At 41.9% G+C, this 15718-nt stretch overlaps 1 protein-coding gene across 1 annotated transcript in view; it reads right to left on the reverse strand.

Annotated features, from left to right (window-relative positions):
* Positions 1-7652: 7652 nt before the first annotated feature.
* ARHGAP31 (Rho GTPase activating protein 31) overlaps positions 7653-15718 on the reverse strand; it is a 116541-nt gene continuing 108475 nt past the window's right edge. Inside the window, exon 12 of the mRNA XM_002758783.6 lies at positions 7653-14562. Coding sequence (XP_002758829.2) covers positions 12145-14562 — 2418 coding nt within the window. The 3' untranslated portion in view covers positions 7653-12144. The remainder of the gene's footprint in view (positions 14563-15718) is intronic.

Here is a 15718-nt window from a genome sequence, read left to right on the forward strand (position 1 = left end):
ATGAGACCAATATCATCCTGATACCAAAACCTGGCAGAGACTCAGCAAGAAAAGAAAACTTCAGGCCAATATCCATGATGAACATAGAGGCAAAAATCTTCAATAAAATACTGTCAAACCGACTGCAACAGCACATCAAAAAAGCTTATCCACCATGATCAAGTAGGCTTCATCCTGGGGATACAAGTCTGGTTCAACATATGCAAGTCTATAAAAGTAATTCACCACACAAACAGAACCAAAGACAAAAACCACGATTATCTCAATTGATGCAGAGAAGGCCTTTCACAAAATTCAACAGCCCTTTATGCTGAAACCTCAATAAACTAGGTATTGACGGACTGTATCTCAAAGTAATAAAAGCTATATATGACAAACGAACAGCCAATATCATACTGAATGGGCAAAAACTGGAAGCATTCCCTTGGAAATCTGGCACTAGACAAGGATGCCCTCTCTCACCACTCCTATTCAGTACAGTACTGGAAGTTCTATCCAGAGCAATCAGGCAAGAAAAAGAAATAAAGGGTATTCAAATAGGAAAGGAGGAAGTCAAATTGTCTTTATTTGCAGATGACATGATTTATATCTGGAAGACCCCATCATCTCAGCCCAAAATCTCCTGAAACTAATAAGCAACTTCAGCAAAGTCTCAGGATACAAAATCAATGTGCAAAAATCACGAGTATTCCTATACACCAATAATAGACTTAAAGAGAGCCACATCAAGAACAAACTGCCATTCGCGATTGCTACCAAGAGAATAAAATACCTAGGAATAGAACTAACAAGGAATGTAAAGGACCTACCTCTTCAAGGAGAACTACAAATCACTGCTCAATGAAATAAGAGAGGACACAAACAGATGGAGAAACATTCCATGTTCATGGTTAGGAATAATCAATATCGTGAAAATGGCCATACTGCCCAAAGTAATTTACAGATTCAATGCGATCCCCATCAAGCTACCAATGACCTTCTTCACAGAACTGGAAAAAACCACCTTAAACTTCATATGGAACCAAAAGAGAGCCCACATTGCCAAGTCAATTCTAAGCAAAAAGAACAATGTGGGAGGCATCACACTACCTGACTTCAAACTATACTACAAGGCTACAGTAATCAAAACAGCACTGGTACCAAAACAGAGATATAGACCAATGGAACAGAACAGAGGCCTCGGAGGCAACACAACACATCTACAATCATCTGATCTTTGACAAACCTGACAAAAACAAGCAATGGGGAAAGGATTCCCTGTTTAATAAATGGTGTTGGGAAAACTGACTAGCTATGTGCAGAAAGCAGAAACTGGACGCCTTCCTGACACCTTACACTAAAATTAACCCCAGATGGGTTAAGACTTAAACATAAGACCTAACACCATAAAAACCCTAGAAGAAAATCTAGGCAAAACCATTCAGGACATAGGTGTAGACAAGAACTTCATGACCAAAACACCAAAAGCATTGGCAACAAAAGCCAAAATAGACAAATGGGACTTAATCAAACTCCACAGCTTCTGCACAGCAAAAGAAACAATCATTAGAGTGAATCGGCAACCAACAGAATGGGAAAAAATTTTTGCAATCTACCCATCTGACAAAGGGCTAATGTCCAGAATCTACAAAGAACTAAAACAGATTTACAAGAAAAAAGCAAACAAGCCCATTCAAAAGTGGGCAAAGGATATGAACAGACACTTTACAAAAGAAGACATACACGAGGCCAACAAACATGAAAAAATGCTCATCATCTCTGGCCATTGAAGAAATGCAAATCAAAACCACATTGAGATACCATCTCACACCTGTTAGAATGGCAATCATTAAAAAATCTGGAGACAACATGCTGGAGAGGATGTGGAGAAATAGGAACACTTTTACACTGTTGGTGGGAGTGTAAATTAGTTCAACCATTGTGGAAGACAGTGTGGCAATTCCTCAAGGACCTAGAAATAGAAATTCCATTTGACCCAGCAATCCCATTAATGGGTATATATCCAAAGGATTATAAATCATTCTACTATAAGGACACATGCACATGAATATTCACTGCAGCACTGTTTACAATAGCAAAGACCTGGAACCAACCCAAATGCCCATTGATGATAGACTGGACAGGGAAAATGTGGCACATATACACCATGGAATACTATGCAGCCATCAACAATGATGAGTTCGTGTGCTTTGTCGGGACATGGATGAACCTGGAAACCATCATTCTCAGTAAACTGACAGAAGAACAGAAAATCAAACACCGCATGTTCTCACTCATAGGTGGGTGTTGAACCATGAGAACACATGGATACAGGGAGGGGAGTATCACACTGGGGTCTGTTGGGGGAAATAGAGGAGGGACAGCAGGGGGTGGGGAGTTGGGGAGAGATAGCATGGGGAGAAATGCCAGATATAGGTGATGGGGAGGAAGGCAGCACATCACACTGCCATGTGTGTACCTATGCAACAATCTTGCATGTTCTTCACATGTACCCCAAAACCTAAAATGCAATAAAGAAAAAAAAACTAAAAAATAAAAAGAAAACGAGATTTATTCCAGGTATATGAGGATGGTTAACATATGCAAATAAATACATGTGACACATCACATTAATAGCATGAAGATCAAAATCTATATGATCATCTCATTAGATGAAGGAAAAGCATTTGACAATGTTCAACATCCTTTTGTGATAATAACACTCAGCAAAATAAGGAATAGAAGGGATTTACCTCAATACAGTGAAGGTCACATATGAGAAGCTCATAGCTAACATTATACTGAATGATGGAAAATTGAAAGCCTTTCCTGTAAGATCTGGAGAAATATGAGGATGCTCTCTGTTGCCGTTTCTAAATTATGCAGTATTGGAAACCTTTGCCTGAGCAATTAGGCAAGAGGAAGAAATAGCACCCAAATAGAAAGGAACAAATGCGATTGTCAGCTTGCTGAAATAACATAATCTTATATACAGAAAACCCAAGAGTGTCCACCAAAAAACTGTTAGAACTATTAAATACAGTAATGTTGCAGGACACAAAATTGATACACAAAATCAGTAGCATTTCTATATACTAACAAGAAACGATTTGAAAAGAAATCAAGAGAAATATCCCACTTACAGCAGCTGCCAAAAGAAATACTTAGGGATAAATTTAACCAATGACTTGAAAGACCTGTGCACCAAAAACTATAAAATGTTGATGAAATAAATTGAAGATGATCCAAATAAGTGGAAAGAGTTCTTGTGTTTATGGGGTGGAAGAATTGACATTGTTAAAATGTCCATACTACCCAAAGTAATCTACAGATTTAGCACAATCCGTATCAAGATTCCAATGTCATTTTTATAGAAATAGAAAAAAATTATCCTAAAATTCATACAAAACCACAAAACCCCCTAAATGGCCAAGGCAATCAAGCAAAAATAACAAGCCTGGAGATTCCACATTACTTGATTTCAAACTGCACTACAAAGCTATAACAATTAAAACAGTACTATACTTGCAAAAATAGACCCATTGACTAATGAAATAGAGAGTCCAGAAATGAACCCACACATGCACAATCAGTTGATTTTACAAAGGTTCCAAGAATACCCAGTGGGAAAAGAATAGTCTCTGTAATGGGTGGTATTGAAAAAACTGGATATCCACATGCAGAAGAATGAAATTGAAATCTTACTTCACACCATATACAAAAATCAACCTAAAATAGATGAAAAGATGTGACTGTAGGACCTGAAACTATAAAACTACTAGACAAAAAGGAGGAAAACTCCATGACATTGATCTGTGTGATGAATTTTTGGATTTGATCCCAAAAGCAAAAACAGACAAATGGAATTACATCAAACTAAAAAGATTCTGCACCACAAAGGAAACAATTAATAGTGTGCAGAGACAACCTATAGTTTCAGAGAAAATTTTTGCAAGCTATACACCCAATACAGAGTTAATCTCCAAAATATATAAGGAGCTTAAGCAACTCAATTGTAAGAAAACAAAAACTGAATGAAAAAATAGGCAAGGGATCAAAATAGAAATTTTTCAAGGTAGACATGCAAATGGCCAACAAACATATTAAAAATTGCTCAATATTGTTAATAGGGATGCGCAATTTAAAACTACAAGATATCACTGCACTTTTCAGAATGTCTATTATGAAAAAGACAAAAGATAAGTTTTGGCAAGGATTTGGAGAAAAGGGAACGCTTGAATACTGCTAATGGGAATGTAAATTAATATAGCCATATGGGAAAGGGTATGGAGGTTCCACAAAAGGTTAAAAATAGAATTACCATATGATCTAGGAATCTCTCTTCTGGCTACTTATCCAAAAGATTTGAAATCAGTTCGTTGAAGAGATGTCTGTACTTACATGTTCATTTCAGCACTATTCACAATAGCCAAGTTGTGGTGTCAACCTAAGTGTCCACGAACAGATGAATGGATAATGAAAATGTGGTATGTATACATAATGGAATATTACTCACTCTTTAAAAAAGAAATACTGTCATTTGTGACAACATGGATGGAACTGAAGAACATTATGCTAAGTGAAATAAGCCTGGCACAGAAAAACATATACAGCATGTTCTCACATATATGGAATCTAAAGCCATTAAACTCATAGAAGCAGACAGTCGAATGGTAATTACAGAGGCTGGGGAGGCGATGGTCAAATTACACATCTCAGAAGGAATATGGTCTTCTTTTTAGTTCTATTGCACAGCATGGTGAATACAGTTAATAGAGTATTACACATTTCAAAAGTGCTGAGAATTCCAAATGTTCTCACCACAAAAAATTTAACCAGCTAAATTTATTTCACATTATATTCATGAATTGTAATATCAGCATGTACCCCCAACAAAAGTATACAATATATATTTTCAATTTCCATGCAAGAGAAAATAGTGGTGAGGGGGGTCACCAGTGTGAGGCTGGTAGAAGCAGCTATGGGCATAAATAAGATAGTTCAGGGAAAGCATATGAAGTGAAAAGGGAAAGAAGGACAGAATTCTGGTGAATAACAGGCTTTTAAGGAAACTTTTTGGGGGGACAGTCTTGCTCTGTTGCCCAGGCTCAGCTACTCAGCCTCCCGAGCAGCTGGGACTACAGGCGTGCAGTACCATACCTGGATTATTTTTGTATTTTTTTGTGGAGATGGGGTCTTCCTGTGTTGCCCAGGCTGGTCTTGAACTTCTGGACTCAAATTATTTTGTCATGGCCTCCCAAAGTGCTGAGATTGCAGACATAAGCCAGCACACCCAGCCAGGAAGAGGAAACTTGTAAGTGAATGTAGCTAAGAAAATGAATGGTCATGGAAGGAGGCAAAAAGGAGTAGAAAAGGTTTCAAAAGAGGAATGATCAATAGGATCATATATAACAGGGAAGTCTAGAGACTGAGAAGTGAATGTTGGATTTGGATATTAGACTATTGGTGATGTTAGCAAGAGAAATCTTAGAGAGCTATGCGGGCTGAGGTCACGCTGCAGTTGGTCCAGAATAGTGAATTGTAATGAAACAGAAGAAACTGAGCATTGATGACACTGATTACTCTTCCAAGAACCTAGACACAGGATGGTAAAGGAAATAGAATCGAGGAAGACCTTTAAGATAGAAGAGACTCTGGCATGTTTATATGCTGACAGATTGAAGATCAAAGAGGGCAAGGCTGAATACATAGGGAAGAATTGTGGTTGACAGGAGAATGGGAACACAGAAGACTTGGAGCTCTTGGGAAGAGGGGTAACACTTCCTCTGAACTAGAAGGAGGTTAGGTACACACATATATGGGTAAGAAGAAATAGCAGTGGGAGCTTGAAAAAAGATGTCTGATATCATAAACCCATGAAGCAAGAACAGTTAATTGTTTGTGGGAAACAAAGAGTTGTCTAGGAGAGAGTCAAGAATAGTGGAATAGCCACCATAGGTTTTGGAAATGAGGCTGCTGTTGAGGTGGTGGACCACAAATATCCACAAGCTCTCATATCGTGGATTTATTGTTTTCTCTGATCTAACCCACAGACACAGTTAAAGGGCAGAGATGTGTGATGAGGGTCCAGGTTCTAGGTTGGAGGTTTGCCAAGCAGGTGTGGCTGAAGGACTAGTAGTTAAGGGAGTTAATGGTCCTGGTGAGAATGGGGATGATGTCCCTTAGGTCTGGAAAGGCTAGGGAAAGAAGTATGAAGAGTGGTGGGAGTGCTGTCTATCAGAGTAGACTGGGGAGTGGGGCCAGATATGGTAATCTTGCACAAATACAAGGAATAAAGTAGTAAGGCTAGAGAAAGTTCTGAAAAAGGAAAAAGAATTTAGCATCACAAAATTCTGTATTGTGAAATGTATAACCCTAGAAGCAAATGTCCAAAACTGAGTTGAGGTAAAAAGCTGTAAGTAATTATGGCAAGGGGATTGGGTGTGTGGGCTTTGCTCTACAACACTGAAGTCATCCAGGATGATGGTGGGACATGAGGTAGAAGGAAACAGGTTGCTTGGTACCCAAGATTGGGGAATCTGGGATATTAACTATACCATGGACACAAATGATAAAAAAGTTAAAACATTTGGATCCATACATTTTGGTAATGAGGGATTTTTATATGGGATGGGAAGAAGCAATGGTGCAGAAGCGAGGAGCTGGGAGAATATCCTCTGACCCTTTGCTCAAGTCTATGTAATACGGGAGCATGTGCACATGTGTGCCTTTTGTGCAGGGAAAGAAGTGTTCTCACGTGAGTTTTCTTGAAGTCCAGGAAGTGGCAACAATACTCAGTGAAGAGACTGGGACTGCAGGGGAGTTTATAAGGAGAGGTGACTCCAGAGAACAGTGGGAAAGATTGGAAGTGAGGGGAAACTATGTTGGAGTGGGTTGAGGGAGGTTCAGTAGAGAAACCAAAGAGTGTGGGGATCCAGGAGTATATAGGAGAAAAAGGCATTTTAGGGCAGTAGTGAAGGATAGCAGGAGCCAGCCCGAGGAGAGTAAGGTTCTAAATAGAAAGTTGTTGCCAAAATAGTAGTGTTTTCGTCCCTTGGCAATGAAAGGGGAAATATCACTGGAAATATTTCACTGCAAATATCACTAGGTTGTGGACCTAGGTTCTATGATTGTTTACCTCCCCTTCCTTGCCTTGTTGGTTTTATATATATAACAAGATATGTGCCAGGATAACAAATGTTTGCCTTTCCCCCAGAGCATCATTAACATAATCACTCAAATAAAAGAAGAGTCCCCTTTGATTGATTCAAGTAATAGGGGAAATTGAGTTCACATCTGTGCAGGTGGACCCATGTTACTCCATAAGCTGTGGAGTTTTGAGAAGAAAGGAGCTTTTTTTCTTCTCATTTTTCATTACGATACCCTGGACTTACTACACTGGATTTCTTGAGTGACATGATTATGATTGCAACAGTAAGAGGCTGAAGTTGCAAACATCTGACAATTGTTAGTATGTAAAATAGCAAAAACAAGAAAAATGTACCGAAATAAATCATCAGGGACTTTTCTGTGAGACCAAACATTGAAGTAACAAAAAATTACATCAAACAGAACAAGCCAAAATAATGAGCCTGGTGCATATAGTCTACTTTTGTGATTATTGATTTTGGGGAGCCCATGTCCTCCTCTAGTTCATAGTTCCATCATAAGCATTATATTTTATATCATTTATTAGAGTATGTTTTTAAAGCATAACAATCTTTTTTAATTACACTTAAATGTCTCTATGGATAGTTTTAATATTTATTTGTATTTTTAATCAATAGAATTACATTTTGATTACATCTTTGGAAACATATTTGTAGAGCTTAAAACACAGCTGAAATCATGTGGTTTTCCAATAGACTCCTTTAAAAAGTGCTTTACTTTGCAGAATTATAAGCCAGAAAGTACTATGGCATTAAGTTATTGCAAAGCATTGTGATTTATCCAGTAGAACATATGGCTACGGACCTTGTACGCTTCTTACATTTAACTACATCCTCTTTACCCTTATAGAAAAGTAATGTACCTCAAGACTAATAAATGATCCACACATTAGTCAGCCAATCTGTGGTGGTCCCCAGTTTTATGCTATCTATACTGGCACTGATTTTAGGCAATCGCCCTTCAGATGCTTGCTCCCTCTTCTGGTCCACTTTTGCTAGGAAAGGTTTTGGTAATAGAGCACATATTCTTTGTCATGCCATATTTTGAGCTGGACTTCCTGTTGGACATGTCTAAAATCATAATCTTAGCAATGCTTAACCCCAAGATTCATGTCAGATAGGACTGGCCATGACAGAATATGGCCCAAATAAATCCTAGTGGGAACTGGACCTACTGCAAACATCTCCCACTCTAATACTGGAAAAATAATCGTATGCTCGGTATCTCTTCATGAAGGAACACAAGGCCTGTGTAGACAAATGACTGTCCCATCAAATTTGAGCCAAATGTGATCATCATATGCCAAACACTGAAAGAACAATTAATCTTGAACAGGTTATCTTGGGCCTACTGCTTCATCATTAATTAGGAGTTAACCTGCTTTGTGATGACAGAAGTCTCTAAAATCCCCTTTACAAGCAGTATGGAATACTGATCTTACCTGGCTCATTTGCAGAAATCTAACACTTCACCAAATCAATTATGACCACACAAAACTTAGGACTAGTTATTATACCTAGTTGCTACTCTCTAATTTTCTAAATCAAAGCAAAGTTCTCAACACCTGAGTGTCTCACTGGGCTGTTCTATTGGATTTTTGTGTTTGATTATTTGAAGTCAGTAGGTCACTTGATTACCATCAATGATCCTATGAAAAGATGCTGCTTGCCACACTTTTTCCCCTTCTGCTTTTGTTTGGCAACTTAATGGTTCTCACCTTTGCTTCTGGCTATTTACGGGCTGTTTGATTTGCTGCCATCCCTCTCCCTTTTTCAGTAGATCCTTGAATGATTTGGGAGTGCTAAGGTACCCAGGGCACTATTGCTAAGCTCTCAATACATATTTGTTGAGGATGATGAGATTTACATTTTTAATGTTCCCAGAGTCTAAAAATTTGACTTGGACAATAATTTGAATTTTAGGGTTTAGATTAGATTAGGTGTCTTAATGGGGTTCTTGGTCAGGTCTCTTCATATTACAAGTGTAATAGAAAATATAGGTTATTATTTTCTTAAGCAACCACTAACGCTGAAAGAAAACACTGGTACATGCATGCATTTCACTTCAAATTCATCATTTAACATCCACGCCACCCCCCACCTCCGCCGCCATTTTGAGGATGAGAGCTGATTTGAAGAAGCCCTCTGAGAATTTGATTCCACGGCCCTTTCTAGGGCACCAGGCAAATCCTCCTAAAAACAGCAGCTCTTGTTCTGTCCCTCTCCTGAATGAAATCACTCTCCGATTCCCATCTAGCCATTCTCAGGGGATTCATTTTTCAGAGACTCAAGTGGATGGTGAAATAGGTAATCTCAGGGCATTTGGGGGAACAATTTAGGGCAAAATATAAGTTTTCTTTCTTTAGAATGGAATTTCATCAGTGCCAGGATAGCCCAGACCACAGGAAGTTTATGAATGCCTTTGTGATGGCTGGGAGGCTGGGCACAAGTCAAAGCGGATGTCTGCCCTTGGGCAGTGGGACACTGACTGAGAAGGTGAGTCAGTTTCTAAGGCCTTCTGGACTTGACTGACAAGGAAAGCTGACAGTAGGGACTATCTCCACAGCTGTCAGTGTGTCTCATGATGACATCCACAGAATTGTGTTCCTGAAGGTGATGCTATAAATGTCAGAGTCTAAAAGATCATGCAACCACTTTATAAATCCACATAGGCACTTCAACCCTCAGAACTGAAGTTACTTGTTAATATGTAAATGGTGGCTTCTCAGTCTATCCCCAAATAAAAATATATCTTATAAATGTTACAAACATTTAAAATAATCATAAAATAGTTTACATATTTCATTATTTGGCTCAGAGTTCTGATAGTGAAGCAAAGTGCAGCTCTTTCCCTCCCTTGCATTCTAACCAGAACATGGTCCTTAGCAAAGCGTGAACACCGCAGGAGCACTGAGACCCATATCAAACCTGTCTGCCACATTTTCTGATAAGGTAGGAAGGTATATTCCAGATCTCTGGAACCTGGCCTTTCTCATCTGTTACCACTTTATTTCTTCACTTTGCTGCCCTAGCGCAACAATACTGTATTCTAGGACTTTTCTTACAGGTGCATATCTCATTGGCTATTGGTCCAATGTCTTGCTCACCCAAGAGAAGGCCAAAACAGTGATGAAAGGCATTGCTCACTCAGTGCTCTCAGAAGGCAGGACTGACTCTTGCCAAAGACACTGGCTTGAAAGGTACAGAACAAGATTTCAAAACTGTTTGTAAGGCTTATCAGGGAGGGAGGAAGAGAGAGAGACGAATATGTATCTGTTGCAGGGCATCAGCTCCCAATTTCTCACTGGAGGAGGTTAACTTCATCTTAGCCCCCACTATGCCCAGAAGCAACTTTGGTTGTGATGCCTACCCAGAGGTACTACCCAGTCCTTAGAGAAATTCATGCAATGACTGAGCTTCTGGACAGAATTCAGCCAGGCTTGAACCTGAGAATAGATGCCCTGTGAAGTCCTTTTTTAGGGAGCACCAAAAACATGCCAGCAGGTGTATTAGTTCACCTCTCTCTTGCAGCTGGAAAGAAAAGAACCATTGAAAGTTCTAAATAATTGAAAAGAAAATCAGATTGATTTATTGCTTCTGCTTGTATACAGAATTGAAGAGCAAGTTTGAGTGAGTGCCTGGAGTGGGCAGTGGATGAGGGGAATTATGGATGGGAGAGGGGCTCTCCAAGCTTCTATTTTTTAAGAGCTGGGGTCTTGCTGTATTGCCCAAGCTGGTCTTGAACTGGGCTAAAGCAATCCACCCATCTCAGCCTCCCAAAGTGTTGGGATTACAGATATGAGCCACTGTACCTGGCCTTAAATCTGTTCTTGAGCAGTGGAGAGAAAAGGAGAAAGGAAGCAACCCATTGGCTAAAATAAAATACATTTTTAAGAAGGGCAGCTCTCAGTGAGTGGTTGTGATGGCCACCCTACTAGGGCTCTCCCCTCGCCTCCTGGAGAGCTCCTCCCTTCATTCTCTCCTGTACTGCTGGGCCCAGCCTAGTGTGTAAGAAGAGTAAAGCTGAGCTAGAAGTATTTTCTGCTAGTGCCCCACCAATTCAAAGACATTACATTTGGAATGTAGTTCTGCCTTTGTGTGAGGCTTTTATCTGTGATGACATCCTATTCTTGAACTCTGATACTGTAAAGAAAGCAGATGCCTTCACTTCATGATTGCACTCCTAAATGAAGATTTAGCACATTTCATTATGGCAAATCCTCAGCTCAGCCTCTACCCCTGTGTAGCTACTAGATTTATAAATCACAGTCCAGTACAGTGGCAGTTGGGAGTCCCAAATTATTAAAAGCCAGAGCCAGAAACTCTTCTTGAATTATGCCATTCTCACAGTTTGCTCTTGATTCTGATTTTCTATGCTGGTATATGGAAGTCATCTTGGACAGGTCTCCAGGGATTCCAGGAAAAGAGCATGGGTAAGAGTGGGTAAGCTCACCCACTTGGATATCTAAGTGCATGTTAGTTTGCATTTCCAGATCTGCTTCTATTTTGGATAGTACACTTTACAAAGCTTATTAGAAAACTGGTCTAAAAGAACATGTTTTAAAGAGCATTAAAAAACATGAAGAGGAGGCCTTCTAACCTCAATAGCAACATTTTGAGGTTTGATATTTTTCTTTCTTTCAAAGAACATTATTTCTTTCTTTCAAAGGACATCCAGCTCTCAAGAGTAATAGATAATAGCATTAGGGGAGCAATCCGACTCATATTAAAGCTCCAAAGTCACTGGAGGCAAGCATTCCATCCTCTTCCCTTACCTAACCTTGTCTCACTTGCTCACATAGACTTAACTAAATTTCATCTCGTTTTTCCTTTGACCACTCTTCTGGCAAATGGACTAATTAAGAAGTGGTCAAAAGGCTGAAGAAAGAGAATAAGCCCAAGCTTGATAACCTATGCCTGGAATATGGCAAGCTGGCCCTGTAGTAACTTTCAGATGAATTACAATTTTTTTTGGATACCAGCAAGTGAATTGACATCATTCTATTTGTCTCCCACTTCTTCCATCCAGAATCACCGATCTCCGCTGGGGCTGGTAAAAACAGCTGGTTGAGGTCTCTAGTCTCTGGCCATTCTTAGGGATGGTCATTTTATTCCTAAGTGTAACCCCTTCCGGTGTGACCCATGTGTTTTCTGCCAGCTCTCCACAAAGAAGGCCAGGGGAAACTGTCTGAGTGGGACTTCTGATAGGGGATAGCAGGACTTTGGAATCTGTCACTGTGGATGAGGGGGGCAGGTGGTCCATAACAGGGAAAGGAGGACTGAATAAGATTAGGCTCTGAGGTCTTCCTGGCCTTGACCTGTGGAAAGGCTTAGATCCCCCAGATGGTCGCTCTAGTTTTGAAGAAAGAAGATTGTCCCCAGATGGCTCTGTCTCTGAAGTGCGCTTTCTGCATTGCACTGTTGCATCCTGCGTCGAGAGCACGTTAGGCGAGCCTGGTTCTAGAGAAAGGGTGGGTCCCTCACACAGGCAGGGTGCAGTGGCTTCCACTGGTGAGGACTTAATGGCACCGGGATCTTGCTTTGGTTTTTCTTCCTTTGGGCTTTCCAGGGAGGAGGGAGAATCATCTTTGGCAGGTTTCTGAGTGGTCCCACTGGTTGAGCTGGGTTCCTCTTGGCTCCTCTCCAGAGGTGGAGCCCCACTCTCTGAGCTCTGAGAGGGCAGAGGCTGTGGGATCTGGGTGTACTGAATCTTGGGTGGGATGACTGGGACTGCCCTGGCCTGGCACATTTTGACCATGAAGGAGGTTCTCACAGCTGACACACTCACAGGAGCTGAGTTACGGCGGCCTGTCAGCACATGAGCCACAATGTCCAGGTCCTGGAGGTCCTGGGGGTCCTGGGAGTCCTGGGAGTAAACCCTCCAGGGGTCTGCTTTACAGTAAGATGAGGTCATCCATGTGACCTTTGGGTCTCTTGGCTCAGAGACCTGCATTCCAGGTGAACTAAATGAGGCCGCATTCTCAAACCAGAAGACGTCAGCAATGGGAATAGCAGGGTCCAAGTTGAGGGAAGAAGGCCTGTTTTTCCCTTTTGGGGGCCCACACTCTGTGCTCTTCAGCTGTAACTTTGTGGGGTGCTCTCCAGGTGAAGGGCTGTCCTGTATACCGGGTGAACTCTCCTTGCTGCTCTTTGGCCCAGGAACACCATCCTGCCTACTCTGTGGACTGCTGTGTCCCAGGTTTGTCCCCAGCTCCTTTCCCTCTGCTAGGCTGATGGTGCTGGTTTCTGCTGGCTTGGTTTGCATACCACTTGGTCCCTTCTGGTTGGGAAGAGCCTCTGCCCCTTGGAGGCCAGAGAACTCTCTGAAGGACCTCAGGGCATTCTCATCCCATCCAGTAATCTCTCTCCTGGGTGTCTGGGGCTGCAGAGGGTCAGAATTCCTGTCTGTTCCAAGATTAGCACAGCTGCTGGAAGAGGGAACCTCGAGAGTCCACTGGCTTTTAACTGGAGGTTTGCTATCTAGAGAATGGCTCTGACGAAGGCTGGGCCTGTGGGAAAGCCTCTTCTCCAATCGGTGACCCTGAAGGCCCTGTACCTGGGTCTCGTGCATATCTTTCAGGGTAGGGGAGTGAAGCGGACTGGTCACCCACTGGGGCTCCTCCCAGGGCTCCACCATCTCCAGGCCATGCTGGGCAATGTCTGTCACAGTGTCATCTTCATCACAGTCTGAAGGCTCCTGTACTGAATGGGCTACATCCTCCTCTCCTTGTGAGGTGATCTCAGCCTCCCTGGTTGGGCTTGGAAAACTGCATCTTTTCCCCTCAGAAGCAGCATTCTTTGAATTTTGCTTGTCATCTTGTCTTGGGGTGACTTCCTCTCCCTGGCTAGAGATCCCAGGGCTGTCTTGGGACTCCCGCTGGTCTATGTAGGGATATGTCCCCAATTTCCTGGATGAGTCTTCTCTCTCCGGACTGCCCTTTGAAAGCAGGACTGGAGGGGCCTCCTCCAGAGGAGTTGGAGGGGGAGCAGCAGGTGAGGCTGAAGGAGACAGATTCCCTGGACCTCCCACTTTTCCTGTTGCTTGAGGAGACCTGGTCTCAAAGGGAACTATTTCCAGAGGAGCCAGGCTGGTGAGGTTTGGATGCACGCCCTGTTCAAGCTCCAGTTTCTCTCTATTGGCTGCTGTGGAAGCCCCCTGTGTGCTCTGATTGGTTGTATCCCTAGTCCACACCTCCAGAGGGGCGGAGCCTGAAGCAGAGAAGGAGCCACAAGGTAAGCTCCCAGCAGGCTCTGGGGGAGCAAAGGGCCCCAGGCTCGACTCAAGAATAGGCTGAATTGGGCTGGTCTTCAGAGCAGGTGGTGGCAACGATGAGAGCTCCTCCTCAGATTCAATGATTTTCAACTCCTGTTGAATCTCGGGCCAGATCAGGGCATTGGCCAGATCATCTTCATCCTGAAAAACATCAATAAACTGATTGTCTTAGAACCAAGTACTCTGGGTGCTGACATCAGTGTTTCCAGTGAGAGGGAAGGGACTGGCAGTGCCATCCTATGCCAGCTCAGCAAATAAAGGATGCAGCACCAATAATACCAGTGGCTGTGTGAGTGCTCATCATGCACCATCACATACTTTAACTGTATCTTGTGTAATTTTCCCAGCCACTCTAGGAGATAAACACTACTATAATTACTTCCATTTTATAGATGAGAAGTCTAGGTTCAAATAGATTAAACAATTTACCTAAGTCATATAGCAGCACATCAGGACTGAAATCCAGTTCTGCCTACACTAGAACATAAGTACTTAATCTCTGTGCACTGTTGCTTATAAAACAAACAAAAACCCTGGTTTCATTTAACTTCAGGTTCACTAGAAGGCTGACATCACTACAGTGATGCCAGTGCTTGGCAAGAAGTTCACGTTAAATACATGTTTTGAATGAATGAATGAATGAATTGATGCCTTTACTTGTTCCCTTGAATCCACCTGGTTCTCTTTCCAGCACTAACTGACCTGCTTCTCAAAGCAATGCCATTCATTCTTACAGGGTCTTCCCATAAGAATTCAATGAATTGCCATATGAATCTCTTCATCTTTCCCCTTCTACAAATGCAAACACATCTTATAGAGACTGAGCCATTCTGAGGACGCCATGGCGCCCCACTCTGCCCTAACTCTCAGCACATGGTTCTTTTGTGCGCATCCTGAAAACCAAGACTCCGGAAGCAAGTTCAAAGGCACCCTCCTTTCTAGGACCCTCCTCTGATCACAGAGCTGCCTCCCAAATGCAGGACTCTTCTTTGGGTATCCCTGGAAAACCTCCTCACACCTTCTATGGAAGAACATCCCATAAAAGCCTTCTCGGAAAATTCCACCTGTAAAAAGTGGACAAGGTTTAGTCAGCTCCAGCATTGCATTTTAACTTCTCCAGAGGCCACAGGAGGAAATATTTCTGGTTTTGGAAATAAGTATAGACAACTGCCCATCCAGGATGTTTGGAAGAAGGCTGAACTCTGTGAATGATCATGGTATTTAGGACTGGGGTATGATAAACAGGTGTCGTGCTGCTTCTGGGATTGAATGTCATTGCATTCCAAGGACATGTTAC

The sequence above is a fragment of the Callithrix jacchus genome, chromosome 15 (genome assembly GCF_049354715.1).
Source record: "Callithrix jacchus isolate 240 chromosome 15, calJac240_pri, whole genome shotgun sequence".
Taxonomy (NCBI): Eukaryota; Metazoa; Chordata; class Mammalia; order Primates; family Cebidae; genus Callithrix; species Callithrix jacchus.